Source organism: Vanessa tameamea, chromosome 28 (genome assembly GCF_037043105.1).
Source record: "Vanessa tameamea isolate UH-Manoa-2023 chromosome 28, ilVanTame1 primary haplotype, whole genome shotgun sequence".
Classification (NCBI taxonomy): domain Eukaryota; kingdom Metazoa; phylum Arthropoda; class Insecta; order Lepidoptera; family Nymphalidae; genus Vanessa; species Vanessa tameamea.
Window position 1 is genome coordinate 2,641,002 of NC_087336.1, and position 16,631 is coordinate 2,657,632.

The 16,631-nt window shown below is 34.2% G+C and overlaps 1 protein-coding gene across 2 annotated transcripts; it reads left to right on the plus strand.

The window, feature by feature from the left end:
* Nucleotides 1-215: 215 nt before the first annotated feature.
* Nucleotides 216-16,326, plus strand: LOC113391814 (spliceosome-associated protein CWC27 homolog). 2 transcript variants are annotated; one of them, XM_026627900.2, is made up of 10 exons: nt 216-356; nt 525-633; nt 1,231-1,331; nt 2,718-2,868; nt 3,903-4,101; nt 5,276-5,406; nt 6,174-6,435; nt 7,565-7,762; nt 14,786-14,917; nt 16,145-16,326. In XM_026627900.2, exons 1-10 carry the CDS (start codon nt 315-317, stop codon nt 16,293-16,295), a joined length of 1,476 nt encoding a protein of 491 aa, XP_026483685.2. In that variant the 5' UTR covers nt 216-314; the 3' UTR covers nt 16,296-16,326. The 2 variants fall into 2 exon arrangements, with proteins under 2 accessions (XP_026483685.2, XP_026483684.2); XM_026627899.2 differs by lacking the exons at nt 14,786-14,917; nt 16,145-16,326 and adding an exon at nt 11,213-12,147.
* The last annotated feature ends 305 nt before the right edge of the window (nt 16,327-16,631 follow it).

Consider the following 16,631-nt stretch of genomic DNA (forward strand, 5'->3'; position numbering starts at 1 on the left):
TTAAATATATATATCTTAATATCTATATATCTTATTATATATATATTAATATGAAGATAATTTAAATTTATTTAAAAATATTAAATAAGTTTTTTTACATTGTTATAGATGTTGCGAGGAACCGATTACGCTTTGACATAATATTTGACACTGACAACATAAAATTCTCATTGTGTCTGTCACTTCGGGTTATTGAATTTTTGACATAAACATTATTTTGCTTATCAAGTAAACTCTTCGAACTCAGTTGCTACTAACATTAAATGACTGTGATATGATATTATTATTTTTAAAGACTTAAAGTATACATTAAAATGAGTAATATTTATATTCAAGAACCACCTGCGCTTGGCAAGGTAATTTACCTAGAACATACTCTAAATTAATGTCCTGTTTTGTATACAACTAAATATGAATTTATCCGGTTTCGGCTGAAGATTATTTCCTTTTCCTTTTAACATGTTAAAAAAAATGTATGCATTACATAACTAGTATACAGTTTATTTATCGTTTCATGATTTCAGGTGCTTTTAAAAACCACAGTTGGTGATATAGATGTTGAATTATGGACGAAGGAAACGCCGAAAGCGTCACGGAATTTTATACAACTTTGTTTAGAGGGTTATTACAATGGTAAATATTAAAAAAATTAATAATGAAAGTGGTTTGAAAGTTTTTTTTAACTATTAAAATAATAGAGCCGAAATGGCCTAGTGGTTACAACGCGTGCATCTTAACCGATGATTGCGGGTTCAAACCCAGGCAAGCACCACTGAATTTTCATGTGATTAATTTGTGTTTATAATTCATCTCGTGCTCAGCAGTGAAGGAAAACATTGTGAGGAAACCTGCATATGTGTCTAATTTCAATGAAATTCTGCCACATGTGTATTCCACCAATCCGCATTGGAGCAGCATGGTGGAACATGCTCCAAACCTTCTCCTCAAAGGGAGAGGAAGCCTTAACCCAGCAGTGGGAAATTTACAGGCTGTTAATGTAATGTAATGTAATGTAATGTAATGTAAAAATAATAAAAACAGAATAAGGAATATACACACTGAGTTTAATACCTTGTTTATGTCAATACTAAATAAAAATGATCTTAAAAATTGAATACATATTATTATTCTGTGCCGATAATAGTACTAGACATATATATTGTTGACATGCTTGTCATATTTTAAATACATTAAAGTGAAAAACATTAATTTTTGATTTAATGATTTCAGGTACGATATTTCACAGAGTAGTGCCAGGTTTTATTGTGCAAGGCGGTGATCCAAATGGTAATGGTACAGGAGGAGAATCAGTGTATGGTGAACCGTTTAAAGTAAGTATACATTTCATTATTTATTGTATATTACATGATATATGTTAAAAATATTTAAAGAATGTGTCTCACTAAAAGCTTTTCCACTTACTAGGGATGTAGTAGGATGTAGTGCATATTATACTCGGACAACTATTGGGTTAGGTTAATCCAATCACAGTAGTTCTTTTATTTATTTATTTTCTAGCTACATAGCAATACATAAACTATATATTGTGAATGAAAAGGAAGAGCTTAAGTGTCAAAATGTTGCTTTTGGAAAATGAGTTTTAATGTTTTTGCTTTAAAGATGATAAAACCTAATTTAAATCTAATATAAGCCTGATTCAACTTAGTGTTTAATCTGTACTAGAGATGTGTATGACAATAGACTTGGACATTAAACTGCACTTTTATTTATGAATACATTGTTGTATAAAAACCACTAGAAAAATGTATTGCTTGTGTAAAACAATATTAATAATATTCTACATCAAAAGCCCAAAGAGATAAGGAAGGCAGTCATAATTTTTTAAAATTCAAATTTACAAAACACATTTTAAATAATGCAACATTATTAAACTAAAATAAATGATCCTATGTGCTGATTTTTATACTTTGTGACAATGAGTTTGCATTCCATTCGTTTTTGCTGGCTTTTATTTGAGCCAATAAGGTAAATTTAATTTTAGATATAATATTAGTTGACTCTTTATAAACCCATAACCTAAACGAACACAATAATAAATAATTAGACAAAAATAATTGCTATTAAAATAATACATAAGAACAATCACTACTGTAATTGTTATTAAGTCTATTTACAGCTTAATATTATTACATAAAAATTTACTTTATTAACCGACTTCAAAGGTTATCAATTTGTCTGTATTTTTTTTTTCGCTATTCAATATTAGTGGTTACTAATTTGAGGGTTGAATTGTTATAGTGGTATTGTGTAGCATCTTTTTTTAATAGTCAAAATAATTTTTTTAAAACCATAAATTAATTGTGCATGTCAAAGTTAAGAATGCTAAATGTTGTTAGGGCTCAAGTTAGTGAAACATAATCTTTTTCAATAACCATAAACGCAAGTTGAATTAGAGAATGTGATTAAAACTAATATAAACCCTACAAAATCAAAATATACTTTATTCAAGTAGGCTTTTACAAGCACTTTTGGAAACTATATCAACTGAAGCTACCACCGTTTCCGAATGTAGATTCTACCGAGAAGAACTGGTAATAAAATCAGTAGTTACTCATTACCAACATTTAAAATACAAAGTTATGTTAGTTAAATACAAAAAATGTATATAATATATCCTGCATGGAAGTCAACAGGCATTAGCTCCTTGCTTTTATATATAAAATTATTTCTACCAACCTAATATTTTTGAATGTCAGGATGAGTTCCATTCTCGTCTCCGCTTCAACCGTCGAGGGTTGGTGGCGATGGCAAATGCAGGGAAAGATGATAACGGTTCACAATTCTTCTTCACTCTAGCATCTACTCCGGAACTACAAAACAAACATACAATATTTGGAAAAGTTACTGGTAAGTATCAAGACTATTTTTCATTTTATTTCACTTAGTGATTTGGCTTTGTGCAACCCCATTTCGGTACTTGATCATTCATTACATATTCTACCCCTGAACAGAAATACTTAGTATTATTGTGTGAGCCTACTAATGGCACAATGGACATAACATCTTAGTTTTCATGTTTAGCCTTTAAACTTTACTTTACATTATATTTTGATTTTAGGTCATATTTATTTAATTCGTTTTGATCGTACTTTTTGTGAAATTAATTAGTATTAATTGGTATAGTATAAATGAATGTATGAAATAGATGGAATGTTCTGGACTTTCTTACTAACGCCATTAACAAAAATTAAAAATAATATTTTGCGAATGCACCAATATAGGATAGAGTTTTTTTTATTTATTTTTTTTATATATGTATATGGTACTAACGTTACCTAAGTACCGAATGTTCTCCTCTTCATATCCGCAAATCAGTAGATTTTGGCACTCAAGCAATTTTTTCGCGCCTTAATAAATAAACTAAATATGACTGTCATCTAAGAAGTGGGGATAAGTACCATAATATGACTCTTGCTCGAACCATGCGTACTTTGTCTAACAGCTAGTTAATAAGGTTACTAATCATGGGAGCTTGGATTTAAATATACTCAATAGTAGCCCAGAATTTGTTGTGTTTACTCTACCATTTCTTTGAGAGAAAATATCGCTGTTTATTTTTATTAATTGGATCGTCTTACACTGGCAGATTTTATGTAAATATAAAAATTGTAAAACAAAACCACTAATTATTTAGTTTATGTATTGTCTAGACTAGAATACTGGTTAATCTAAATCAATAAATAATTTAATATACCGAGAAGAACCGGCAAGAAACTCAGTAGTTGTTTTCAACATTCGAATACAAATTTATGTCAATTAAAATACAATTAAATTTACAAATATCCTGACTGAAAGTCAATGAGTATTATCTGTACAGTTTTTATAATCTGTATAATATTATAAAAAGTAATACAAAAATTTAAATTAATCTTTATTTTCAGGTGATACAATCTACAATGTTCTTAAGTTGTCCGAAGGTCTAATAGGCCCCGATGAAAAACCTGAACATCCCCACAAGATAATAAACACTCTAGTATTAATCAACCCTTTTACTGATATCGAACCGAGAGTGCAAGAGAAACCCCAGGATCAAGATGCGGACAAATCTAAAAAGAAGAAGAAGGAGAGACAAGGGGTGAAGTGAGTTTAAATTATGACAATACACAATATAATATTATTATCAAAACATTTACTTTTAATAAATTTATTAGACAGAGGAACTTGAAGGCCAATCCCCTACAACGCGAGCGAATCTGAGGGCGACAACTTGTATGCAATATGTTATTGTATACTGAAATCGATTCATACATACATGCTTATATTTGTAAGGAAAAAAAATAATTAAGTTTTTTACTCAAAAACATGTAATGGTTATTTAATCGCACTCGTTATCCTGAGTGAATAATATTAGTATTCCCATTGATCGAAATTCGCCTAAATTTTTTATGCTGGCAATAATGTAAATTAGTTCCAAGTAGAATAGTTCCATTGACATACGGAGGAGAAAAAGGTACTGAAATGTTTTATGTTAGCGTTTCTACTTATAGAAGAGCGTAAGTAACCGTTAAATGTCTACGAATGAACTGTTTAATATATCCAGATAGACTGTCGCGCTAAAAAAGGAAATCAATATACTTTTTATTGTACACCAGTAAACATAAAGTTGAATCGCATTTAAGAAAGATGCACAAAGCGGCCTTATCGCTAAACAGCGTTCTCTTCCAGGTAACCTTAGGGTAGAGGAAAGAAACAGATATAGAAAGAGGTAGGGGGGTACAAGGCAGATATAAACATAATATATGAATACATTACAGTGAAATACTAATATATTTAAAATAATATAATGTACAGTACCCGGTAGCTAACAAGAATACATACATATATGTAGATATAAATTTATATAAAATTAAACTAAAATTCTCTCGAACAAAATACAATATTAAATTACAAGATAGTATTGTTTCAAGATAGTTTTAAATGAAGCAAGTGATTGTGCACGTGTTACTTCAACAGGAAGAGAGTTCCACAGACGAATAGCCTGAAAAGTAAAGGAATTTGTATAGAATTAAGTCGAACGAGGAGGAATGAAAGATGAAGGAGAAAGAACTACAACGAGTCAACTTTATTATCTTAGTGTGCGTGACAGCTACGCTTGACATTCGCGAAACGTCATTCTACTTTACTAGTGTGCGTGTACTTAGTGGCTGACAGTTGTCAACTGTTTTTTTCGACGCGTTCTCAGCTTTGTCCGTCTATCTTGAAAAATAAAATAATTAAAGTGTTTACTAAAATAATTTTAATTTAATCGAAATAGAAATTTCGGGCTTCTATCATTCGGAGAAGAAGCGGAGGAAGATGAAGGGGAGGCCCAAGAGTTCAGAGGGAAACCGAAATCGACGCACGATCTTCTAGAAGATCCTAAGTTAAGCAAGAAGACTGCTGCAGGTAATTAATTCTCCTTATATTCTGGTATACCTGACGATGGTATGACGGTCTCTTATGCCGTCAACGCCCCCCCCTTACCGCACTTCTCTATTCCCTTGCGTGAAGGTATCGTGCATAATATTACTTCTTTACTTAAATAATAACTAGCTGTTGCCCGCGGCATTGCTCGCATAGAAGTGGAATATATTTACGGATTAACTTATATTACGTTAATATAAGACCTCTTTGTATACAACATTGGGTATCATTTTAAAAAATCCTTCCTTAGTGGGTGCCTACTCAATAAAACGATCTTAGTCACCAAATTTCTTGGCTCTAACTTTAATAGTTTAAGATCGGCGATGATGAATCAGTCAGTTGGGATTTGTTATTTTATAAGTATATATTGGTGCTCGTCCTGACTTGAGTGTAACTACAGGTACCAGGCACATAAAATGTAGGTCCCAGATGTTTAGCCCATTGGCGATTTAGAGAATGTGTAATATTTCTTAATGAGCTTATGTCTGGTGGTGTCAAACGTTACCACTCGAACCACTAATCATCAGTTGGCACATTTGCTCTTCCACAATTCTAAAAAAATGGAAAATCGTAGTGAAATGAGCTTCTTAGAAGAAGAGAAGGACTCTTCTTAGCTTAGGCTTTAAGGCTTAAAAACTGCTAATTTACTTTTCAACAATAATAGAAAAAGTATCAAATGGACATAAGTGATAGGCCACGACAGACTAGTGTAAGACAGTCTATTTTAGAACACTTATTTAAATTTACAGAATTAGAATTAGAAGAACAAAATGAAAAAGAAGAACAATCGAGCAAAGAAAACGATCAGAAGAGAGAAGAAACAGCACAAGCAGTTAGTAATATACGGGAAAAGTTGAAGAATAAAGAAACTGCACACGAAAAAGAGGGAAGCAGTGGGAGAAAGAGAGGGAAGAGTCCAGAAGACGAGGAAGATAGTAAGAGAAGGAAAGAGAGCGACGACGAAGAGTATTATCTCGGGAAAGAGAAGGATATGGAGAGGGCGAAAGAGCGGTAACATATAATTATAATATAGTATATAATTTGAATATGCTCCATACCTTCTCAAAAAAGGGAGAGGAGGCCTTAGCCCAGCAGTGGGAAATTTACAGGCTGTTTATGTTATATAATTTGATCTTAAGTTGTAGAATTTCATTATTCAGTATGTAGTATCTAAAAAAAAAAACGAAATTCGATTGTAACGTCCAAAATAATTGAATATGGATGTAGCTTCGAAGCGCCGATTCTTTAATAATACTAGTGTGGAGGGGGTTGGGGATGGAGGTTTCATGAAGAGGTTTTAGTATATAATCTTGATGATGACTTCGGTCACGGCGGTCAATCTTAAGGAAGACAAACTACTTAGGGACGTAACATCTTGGTTCCCAAGGTCGGTGGCGCATTGGTGATGTAAGGAATGGTTAATATTTCTTACAACGTCATTGTCTATGGGCGGTGGTGACCACTTACCATCAGGTGGACCATTTGCTCGTCCGCCTACCGATATCATAAAAAAAAAACTATGCAGGGCAGGGAGTCCGATGTCATAATCCGATGGGAAGGTAAATCCGATACGACCGGAAAGAGTTTAGGCGCAGGACCAACGGCTTTACGTACTTTCTGAGGCACGGGCGTGTACTCACTTTCAACATCCAGACTTCAGCATTTATTGAGAATCGTTTGACAGAAAAAGCCAATATTTCTTTATCGGCCTGAGCTGAGGCTCACCTTGGGATCTTTAGCATATCTAGCCACTAGACCAACGACTCAGTCAATATCTAACTTTATTAATATTATAAATTTATATATTTATTTATATATTATATAATATTATAATATTATATATTTTTGACTATCAATAAGCTAGTGTAAACACTTATATATTGAATAAAGATCTTTGACTTTTACTTTGATCACCAATACGCCATCAAACATGGGAACTAAAATTGTATGTCTCTTGTATCTGGAGTTACACTGGATCATTCTTCTAACCGAAACTCAACAATACTAATTATTGCTAGCGGTAAAGTGTTTGATGAGTGGGTAGTACCTGCCCAGACGATCTCCTTGCACAAAACCCTACCACCCAGAAAAAGAATACTCGTACCTTCAGATCCGTTAATATCGATAACATTAATTCCAGAGATCGTATAAGAAATGAAATAAAGAAACTCAGAAAGGAAATGAGAGGCGCTAAAGAGGAACCGAAAGATGATAAAAAAGAAGAGCCCAGTGACAGTAAGAAGCTGGAAGAAGAAAACGAGATGTATAAAAAGTTTATAGAGGAACAGGAAAAATATAAAAAGATGAAAGAGAAGATACCAAAGAAAGGAGCTGCTAGGTGAGTACATGTCTATCTATCTATCTATCTATATGTAGAAGAAAAAAACAAGAGTTTGTGTTAATAATTAATGTTTTTTGCCAACCGTACTTGCTTTTTACAATAAGGGACTATAAACAAGAGTTATATTGAAAAAAAGAGCCGAGATGGCCCAGTGGTTAGAACGCGTGCATCTTAACCGATGATTTCTTGTTCAAATCCAGGCAGGCACCACTGAATTTTCATGTGCTTAATTTGTGTTTATTATTTATCTCGTGCTCGGCGGTGAAGGGAAACATCGTAAGGAAACCTGCATGTGTCTAATTTCAACGAAATTCTGCCACATGTGTATTCCACCAACCCGCATTGGACCTCGTAGGGAGAGGAGGTCTTAGCCCAGCAGTGGGAAAATTACAGGCTGCTAATGTATGTAAAAAATGTATATTTAAAATGAAACATAAAACGATTAAATTTTTATTTCTCGGCTTTTCTCTGCTATAAATACGTATTTATTATACATATAAACTTTCCTCTTGAATCGCTCTGCTTCTTGATGAAAGCCGCGTTCAAATCAGTTTCGTAGTTTAAAAGATCTAAACGTACAGACGGCGACAAGCGACTTTGTTTTATACTGTACAGTTTTATCAACAATAAATTTTTAAAAGTTATTTTGAACTCTATTTCTATATATTATAAGATTTAATATAAAGGTATGCCGGTGTAATAGTCATATACAATTATATATCCTGTACAGACTCCGAGCTTATCGATCGTGTATGTAATCTTCTACAGTACGTTGTATATATTTTGTTAATACGGGCGATTTTTATATTGGGTAATGCAAAACTTCACAGATGTCCTGTATGTCCACACTAGTATTTCTATCAATTGTCTTTGTGTGGTTTAACGGAATAGGAGATCAGGTGCTCTAGTGTCACCTAGTGGTGAGTTATGACGAATTTAATAATATAAATTTTTCCATGAAAATATTCCAATTCATAGTGATTGGTCAAATATTGTCGAAGTGTATTAATTTCAAGTCATGACGTCAAGGTCTATTTATATAAATATCTTACAAGATCTGGACGAAGAAACGACGGATGAATCTTGATACAGTTAAAGTTTATGTGGATAAAAAGTGGGTAAATTTAATTTATAATAATAGAAGACTTTTCTTCACCCACACGCACGCACGCACGCGCACGCACAAACACACGCGTCACGTCAAAGTTAGTAATTTTGACGTTTATCTTATAAGCGTAAAGTATCGTCTAGTTGAGATTAATCTCTTTCGTATCAATGTATATTTTTGTTATCAATGTTTAAACAAAATGTGCATACAAGTGCTACGTGGCATTCTCTTAATGTTCTTTGATTTAAATGATTATCTTTCTTAAATATATCTATATCCAGTGGAGTACTGGTAATCCGGTCCCTGGCTAACCCGGCACCCCTGTAAGCCAACACTTTTTTTATGTTATCGGTAGGCGGACGAGCAACTGGATCATCTGATGGTAAGTGGTCACCACCGCCCATAGACAATGGCGCTGTAAGAAATATTAACCATTCCTTACATCACCAATGCGCCACCGACCTTGGGAACTAAGATGTTACGTCCCTTGTGCCTGTAGTTACACTGGCTCACTCACCCTTCAAACCGAAACACAACAATACAGAGCACTGCTATTTGGCGGTAGAATATCTGATGAGTGGGTGGTACTTACCCAGACGGGCTTGCACAAAGTCCTGCCACCAAGAAAATTCTACTACCATGAAATATGTTTTTGACATATGACTTATGTAGATAATGCATGATTGCACAGGTTACATCAACCTGTGCGCCACCACTATTGTGCCGACGCGTTTTCTGTTTTGATTCTGATTGCTTAGTTTGAATTTGACTACATGTGATACGATAGCTATAATTTTTTTATACTTTGGAGTATAACATGTAGAACTCATCATTGGATGTGTCATTTTTCGCATTACAAGGTACTCTTTTGTACCTCAATACCTTGTTTTACTCAGGGCCGGATCTACGATATGGCTTTTTGGGTTTCAGCCCAGGGCCCCGTGGATCCAAGGGGGCCCCAGCTAAGTCAAGTCAAAGTCAAAAATAGACGATAAACCGAAAGAATCCATAACTTTATAAAATTAAACAGATCGTATGGTTTGCAGCCCTGGGAGTCCTGCAATTAATCAAACCCAATCAATTAATTTAATTCAAGTCTACGTTCAGATATGTCTTAGGTGGGCCCCAAGTAGTGCTAGCCCAGGGCCCCCTAAGCTTACGGTCTGGCCCTGATCTAGTCCGACACTGCCCTGCAAAACGATTGTCGGATTACTATACCACTGTAATCATCTAGACGATGGGAAAAATTTATTAATAATAATCAATTTAGAATTAGGTATTAATAAAATATTTGAATGACACCAAACTTTTAATTAAAGTCGAAACGCAACGACGAAAAAAGTTACCTATCACCTATCAAAGTTACCTAATCACGTAGTTTAAGTGTGAATTTGATTCTTAAGGACATGTTTCTATACTCTAGAAACGAATCCCTTTTATTTTTTTTTATAAAACATAAAATATGTTTTATTTGTTTGCATTTGTTGATATCTAGTCCCTTATTAATACATCTCGTTAATGAAATACTTTCGTTGCCATATATTTCGACATGTTTCCTGATTTGATTGCAATTCTGATCATTTACTAAACGATCTCGATTCTGTTTCTGTAATTTGGTTGAATCTAAATATATCTGAGCCGAGATGGCCCAGTGGTTAGAACGCGTGCATCTTAACCGATGATTTCGGGCTCAAAAGCAGGCAAGCACCACTGAATTTTCATGTGGATCATGTCAAACACAAATTAATGTTTATAATTCATCTCGTGCTCGGCGATGGAGGAAAACATCGTCAGGAAGCCTGCATGTGTCTAATTTCAACGAAATTTTGCCACATGTGGTTTCCAAATTTGTATCGGAGCAGCGTGGTGGAATATGCTCCAAACCTTCCCCTCAAAGGGAGAGGAGGTCTTAGCCCAGTAGTGCGAAATTTACAGGCTGTTTATGTATGTATGTATGTAATGTAAATATTTGCGTTAGTAGAATAGCTAAGCTCGTAAACTTCGCATATTATATTTATTGATTTCCTCTTCCAACAATATTTGTAGTTATGTTTTTGGTTTAGAAAAATATATTTATATTACTATGGCAATAATATATTGTATATTTTTTAAATATTTTATTTAGAATTATTTTAATAACTATCTCATTCAATGTTCAATGCCGGCCGTCTCAAGACAACCGCAAATTGTAACTTATCAACAAAAATATCTCAACAATTAAACCCGATTAACAACAGTAGAACATATTATCATAGTAACGGTTCTAGTGCTGTTAGTAAATACAAAAAAAGAGGAAATGAAACCCAAGAAACGGTACTCAAGAAAGGCGTCCTTTTCAGAAGCAGAACAAAGTTCACACGAAAAACTCCCAGAAAGAAAGTTTGGTCGAAGAATCTTTACGAGAATCATGACTATCCAGACAATTACACGGACGGAAAATTCCTAGAAGACCTAAGGAAGAATTTGTTCGTTGAAAAAGTGACTTTAAAACAAGCTGTTCTAGGCTCGTTTCGGGTTGTACTAAGGCTATGCTTGTGTGTGTTATACGCCATCTTGTTTGTGTACATGCATAATAAATGGATTCACACACATACAGTCATTTATCTATCCATAACGATTGCGTGTGTGTGCTATATATTGTACATATGTGTTGAAGGTGGGGCGTTTTTGAGGCATTTTAAAATAGTTCTTGTGTACTTAGTGATAGGGTATATTTTGTCTCCTATATTACACACATTGACAGATACAGTAAGTACAGATACGATATACGCTTGGGCGGTTATAATGATGTTGATACATCTGATGTTTTTTGATTATGACGTCCCGGCGGCGTTCGTATCGAAATCCTTATCGATAAACGCAGCGATATTCGCTTCAGTGTGTCTCGTGTCTCGATTATCGACGCCGTTCGACGCGTTCGTTCTTTTAACGATATCCGTTATATTTTTCGTACTTAGTCCGCAATTGTTCCAAGCACTTCTGCGCACCAGATTGTTCTTAGCGTTATTTTTTGTAACGTTAACACTGACTGTAGTCTCCTTGTACGCGGTTTCGTTGAATTTAATGTGTTATTTTTCATTCTTTGTGTTGATATTGAGCGGTTACTGCCCCGTGATGTTTGTGAAGTGGCAGATATATAAAGATAATATCTACGGACCGTGGGACGAAGCGATAATAAACAATTCGAATGAATTCGACGAGTTCACATAATTAGAATTATTTTTAATTATGTTTTTATGAATCAGCTGTCGGTGACTGTGGGTCTGGGGTTTGGTACATTCGATTTTTAAATTTGAATATGCTTTATTGATAAACAAAGATATAGAGACAGATATTTTTTAAAATTTAAATTTGCTAGATAGTCTCGCCAATGATGGTCACTACTGCCCATAGATATTGGGACTGTAATAAATGATAACCATCCCCTACACCGTCAATGTTCTCATAGTTCTATTCACTAACGAAACCCTCCCCCCCACCTTAAATGACTATTCGCGTGTATTAGTATAAGTGAGCGCTTATAAGATGTCTTAGTGTGCGTGACATGATTCAGAGTAGTGACAGCAAAAAAAATATAAAGTAGGTTATATTGTAAGTTTGTTTTATTAAAAATTAATTATTTAAATGTATAGGGGCGTGTCATCGTTAGTGAATAGATTTATATAAATTAGGAACTAAGTTGTTATGTATCTTGTGTCTGTTATAATATTATTTTTAAAACGACTTACCATTTGCAAAACAATTACCAAAAATGTATTGTTTTATATTATTAAATCTTAAACCGAGTATATTTTATTGTAAATTATGAATTATATACATTTAAAAACATAAAACAGTGGTATATTTATTTTTAATTGTAATATTAATTGTTATCTGTTTAATAAACAATGATGATATTATGTCTAATTTTATTTCTGTTTTAAACTGTCTATAATCAAGGAATGTTTAATTTTATAACATCATATAAATATAATGTAAGACATATTATATGTTAAGCTCAATATGTTATTGCCTGGGACAGTGATAGGGGAAGAAATTATTAATTATCCCGGGTTATTCATGTGGTCTACAAAATACACAATTCATTCATCTGTCCCTTGATACCTTGACTTTTTTTTTTACTTTAACATATTCACTTGCACAAAACCCTACCAGGTTTGCCATTATTTTGTAACTTTTTATATTATTTATATGTAGTCTCCTATAATTGAAAAAGCACAACACGTAACCCTTATATTGTTTAATTTTAGGAATATATATTTAGTGTGCATCTATTGTTGGAGACTCATAAATTAAATAAATATTTTTTTATTTTTTTTACCAACGTCCATAGACAATGGAACAGTAAGAAATATTTACCATTATGTAGCCACGAAGCCCTGCCACCAAATATGGTTGATCGGTAGAGAACAAAATCAATTAAATTTTTAATATAAACATAAGGTAATTTCTTTGTTAATCCTTAATCTAGAAAAACTCAAACATAAATGATATATCATCATCATCTCTCAGCCGAAGGACGTCCACTGCTGGACATAGGCCTTCCCCAAAGATCGCCACAACGACCGGTCTTGTGCAGCCCGCAAGCAGCGGCTTCCCCCGACCTTCACCAGGTCGTCGGACCACCTTGTGTCCTACCCACGATAAATATATCAGTATTTATTAATCTAATCTATACATGACACTCACAAGTACTATTTCATTAGCAGCCTGTAAATTTCCCACTGCTGGGCTAAGGCCTCCTCTCCCTTTGAGGAGAAGGTTTGGAGCATATTGGACCAATGCGGGTTGGTGGAATAAACATGTGGCAGAATTTCGTCGAAATTAGAAATGCAGGTTTCCTTATGATGTTTTCCTTCACCGCCGAGCACGAGATTAATTATAAACACAAATTAAGCACATGAAAATTCAGTGGTGCCTGCCTGGGTTTGAACCCGAAATCATCGGTTAAGATGCATGCGTTCTAACCACTGGGCCATCTCGGCTCTAGTACTATTCATAACTTCATTTTATTACATAAGAATGAACAAAATGGACGAAACACAATCGTTAACAAACATTCAATATTTATAGATTTTTTTAATATTAATTTAAAGTTATTGGCATATGGGCCACCTGAGTGGTCATAGCTCATAGATATTGTCATTGTATGAATCAGTGCATCCTTGGTAACGAAGATGTTATGACCCGCATGCTGGTAGATACGGGCACATTCACTTTTAAACTGGAACACGATAAGCTGGCAAATTCATGTTGTTTCCTTGAATGTTTTTAAACTGTCGACATTTTGTTACCAATCACGGGATGGTGCTACAGCAATAACTTCTATAGCGTTTACCGGATCAGGATACACAGACAGGACATCAGCCGCGTTACGCTAGAATACATATTTAAAAAAAAATGGCGCTTGAAATTTTCAGATATTCATTCCTATTATACTAACAATTGTAATGTTCTGTAAATGTACCATTTCTAAGCTATGATTGATTCTTTGGAAAACGTTTGTAGTCTATTCCACCACGCGTTTCCGTTGGATGATGGATCCACATGCAGGGATTTTCTCAGTCGTCACATTCGAGTTTCATCACGATTATAAATACAAATTAAGCACATGTAAATTCAGTGACGCTTGTTTGATTAATCACTGAGTCATATTGGTTATAATCGAACTAGCTGAAATCTATAAGTCTTTACCTATAGCACACTAACCGTTATCCTCCATTTTACCCCTTCGAGGGGTAAAAAATGTAGCCAATGGCGTTCCCGGTTTTCAAACGATCTCCATAGCAAATATCACCCAAATCGGTTCTGCGGTTTAAGCGTTGAGAGACAGACAGACTTCTATAGACATTTATATAATATTAGAAAAATACGAAGATAAGTATGTTTGTTACATTATTTTTTTTTTTCAGAGAGGATTTCACGCTGAAACTCTTGGCGAAATTCAAAACTAAATTACACGCGATTAAAGAGAAGAATCAAGGTGATGAAGAGAAGCCCAGTGAAGAGGCCAGCGATGAAGATGACATCAACACTGATGATTGGTAACTGTTAATATTAGGGCGCAGAAGTGAGTCCTGGGTGGAAACCCTAGGACGGATCGATAAAAAGTCGTTGGGTTGTTCTGTCGAAAACCTCTCAGACGGAGAAGTGTGTGCATTCCCGTAATGAGGATGCAAATGATGTAATGTCTTGCTTGAACTCTCAGGTCCCATCGGATTATGAGAGTAACAGATTAGGGTGCATCTGTATTTGCCCATTGTGAACTATAATATGTCCGTAGTTGTCTCCCTTTAGATTAGCCGATTCTGTTACTATATTAACTTTATTTAACAGTTCTAGAAGAATTGACGCGCTTACACATCAGAACAATTATTTAGTTTTTGTGTCTAGTTGATTGTGAAAGTCGTGATATTCTAATTTTCCGATTATTATAAAGTAGAAATAAATCGTTTTGTTTTTCGAATCATACGATCGTCTACAATATATCCTTTTTTTATTATTAACTTAACTTGGTGCAAGCCCGTCTGGGTAGGTACCACCCACTCATCAGATATTCTACCGTCAATTAACAGTACTCTGTATTGTTGTGTTCCGGTTAGAAGGATGAGTGAGCCAGTGTAATAACAGGCACAAGGGACATAACATGACATGTGACCAATTACCATCAGGTGGCGCATATGCTCGTCCGCCAACCAATGCCATAAAAAAATATATATTTATATAATAATATGGCTCTATTGCCACTGTCTTGTTTAAATAAAATTTCAATAATGTTTAACGAAATTCTATTACGCGGCTTACAGTAGAGTGAACTGGTAAAATCGTCGCGTAAGAAAAAGCGGTATCCAGGCATCTTCCATCTCATTCTATCTCTGTCTGTCTCTTTCTAGTATGTATGGTTTTATATAAAATTATAATTTACCATTCACCAAAATATTGAATAGCTAAATACAAGTACTAATTCGTATACAAAGTTATAATTATATTCTAGAAAATGACAAAAACATTAAGGAACTCATAAAACATGTAACTCTCTCATGTGAACTGAAGATGGCTGCCTCGCCGCCCGCGTCGTCTGTCCAGTGACGTCACTTCCCCGGCCACGTCACTCAGTCTTCGTTCAACAATAATATTATTTCAACATATTATTTTAATTAATACGGGATTTTTTATAAAAAAAATAATATTCCTCTACATCGAATTACGTTGTTGATTTAATTCACTGTGTCTTTTTTTTTAAGTATTTTTTTTCATTACTCTTTTCTCAGGTTGGGTCACACACTCCGCTTCGAGGATAAGGGTTCCGTGGTTGCCAAGGACGCTTCCTCGAAAGGCGACGACTGGTTCGACATCTACGATCCGCGCAACCCAATCAATAAGAGAAAGAGGGACAAAAACGATAAAAAGAATAAGAAATAAACTATTCTATTATTATTTTATTAAGTGTAAATATTTGTTTTATTTAGTTGACTAAAGACCCGCCCCTATTTTGTATAATAATGTAAAGAATAGGAATTATGATTTCAAATGTGTTACTTTGTCTTGCTTGATAATAATAATTCATAATATTTTTTGTTATATTCCGGCTTGAAGGATAGATGAGCCGGCGAAACTACAGGCACAAGGCACATATCTCAGTTCCCAAGGTTACTGAGAATTTTTCGATAGAAAAATCCAATATTTTTTTAGTGACCCGACCTGGGGTTTAAATCCAGTACTAGACCAACGAGACAGGCATTTGGGGTGGTAGGTTTT

Excerpts from the sequence above, each read along its gene's own strand:
- LOC113391814 (XM_026627899.2), top strand. The coding sequence starts at position 315 with ATGAGTAATATTTATATTCAAGAACCACCTGCGCTTGGCAAG. Across the intron at positions 4,102-5,275 it reads AAGGAGAGACAAGGGGTGAA|AAATTTCGGGCTTCTATCAT; the intron begins GTGAGTTTAAAT and ends TAATCGAAATAG. Across the intron at positions 5,407-6,173 it reads AAGCAAGAAGACTGCTGCAG|AATTAGAATTAGAAGAACAA; the intron begins GTAATTAATTCT and ends TTAAATTTACAG.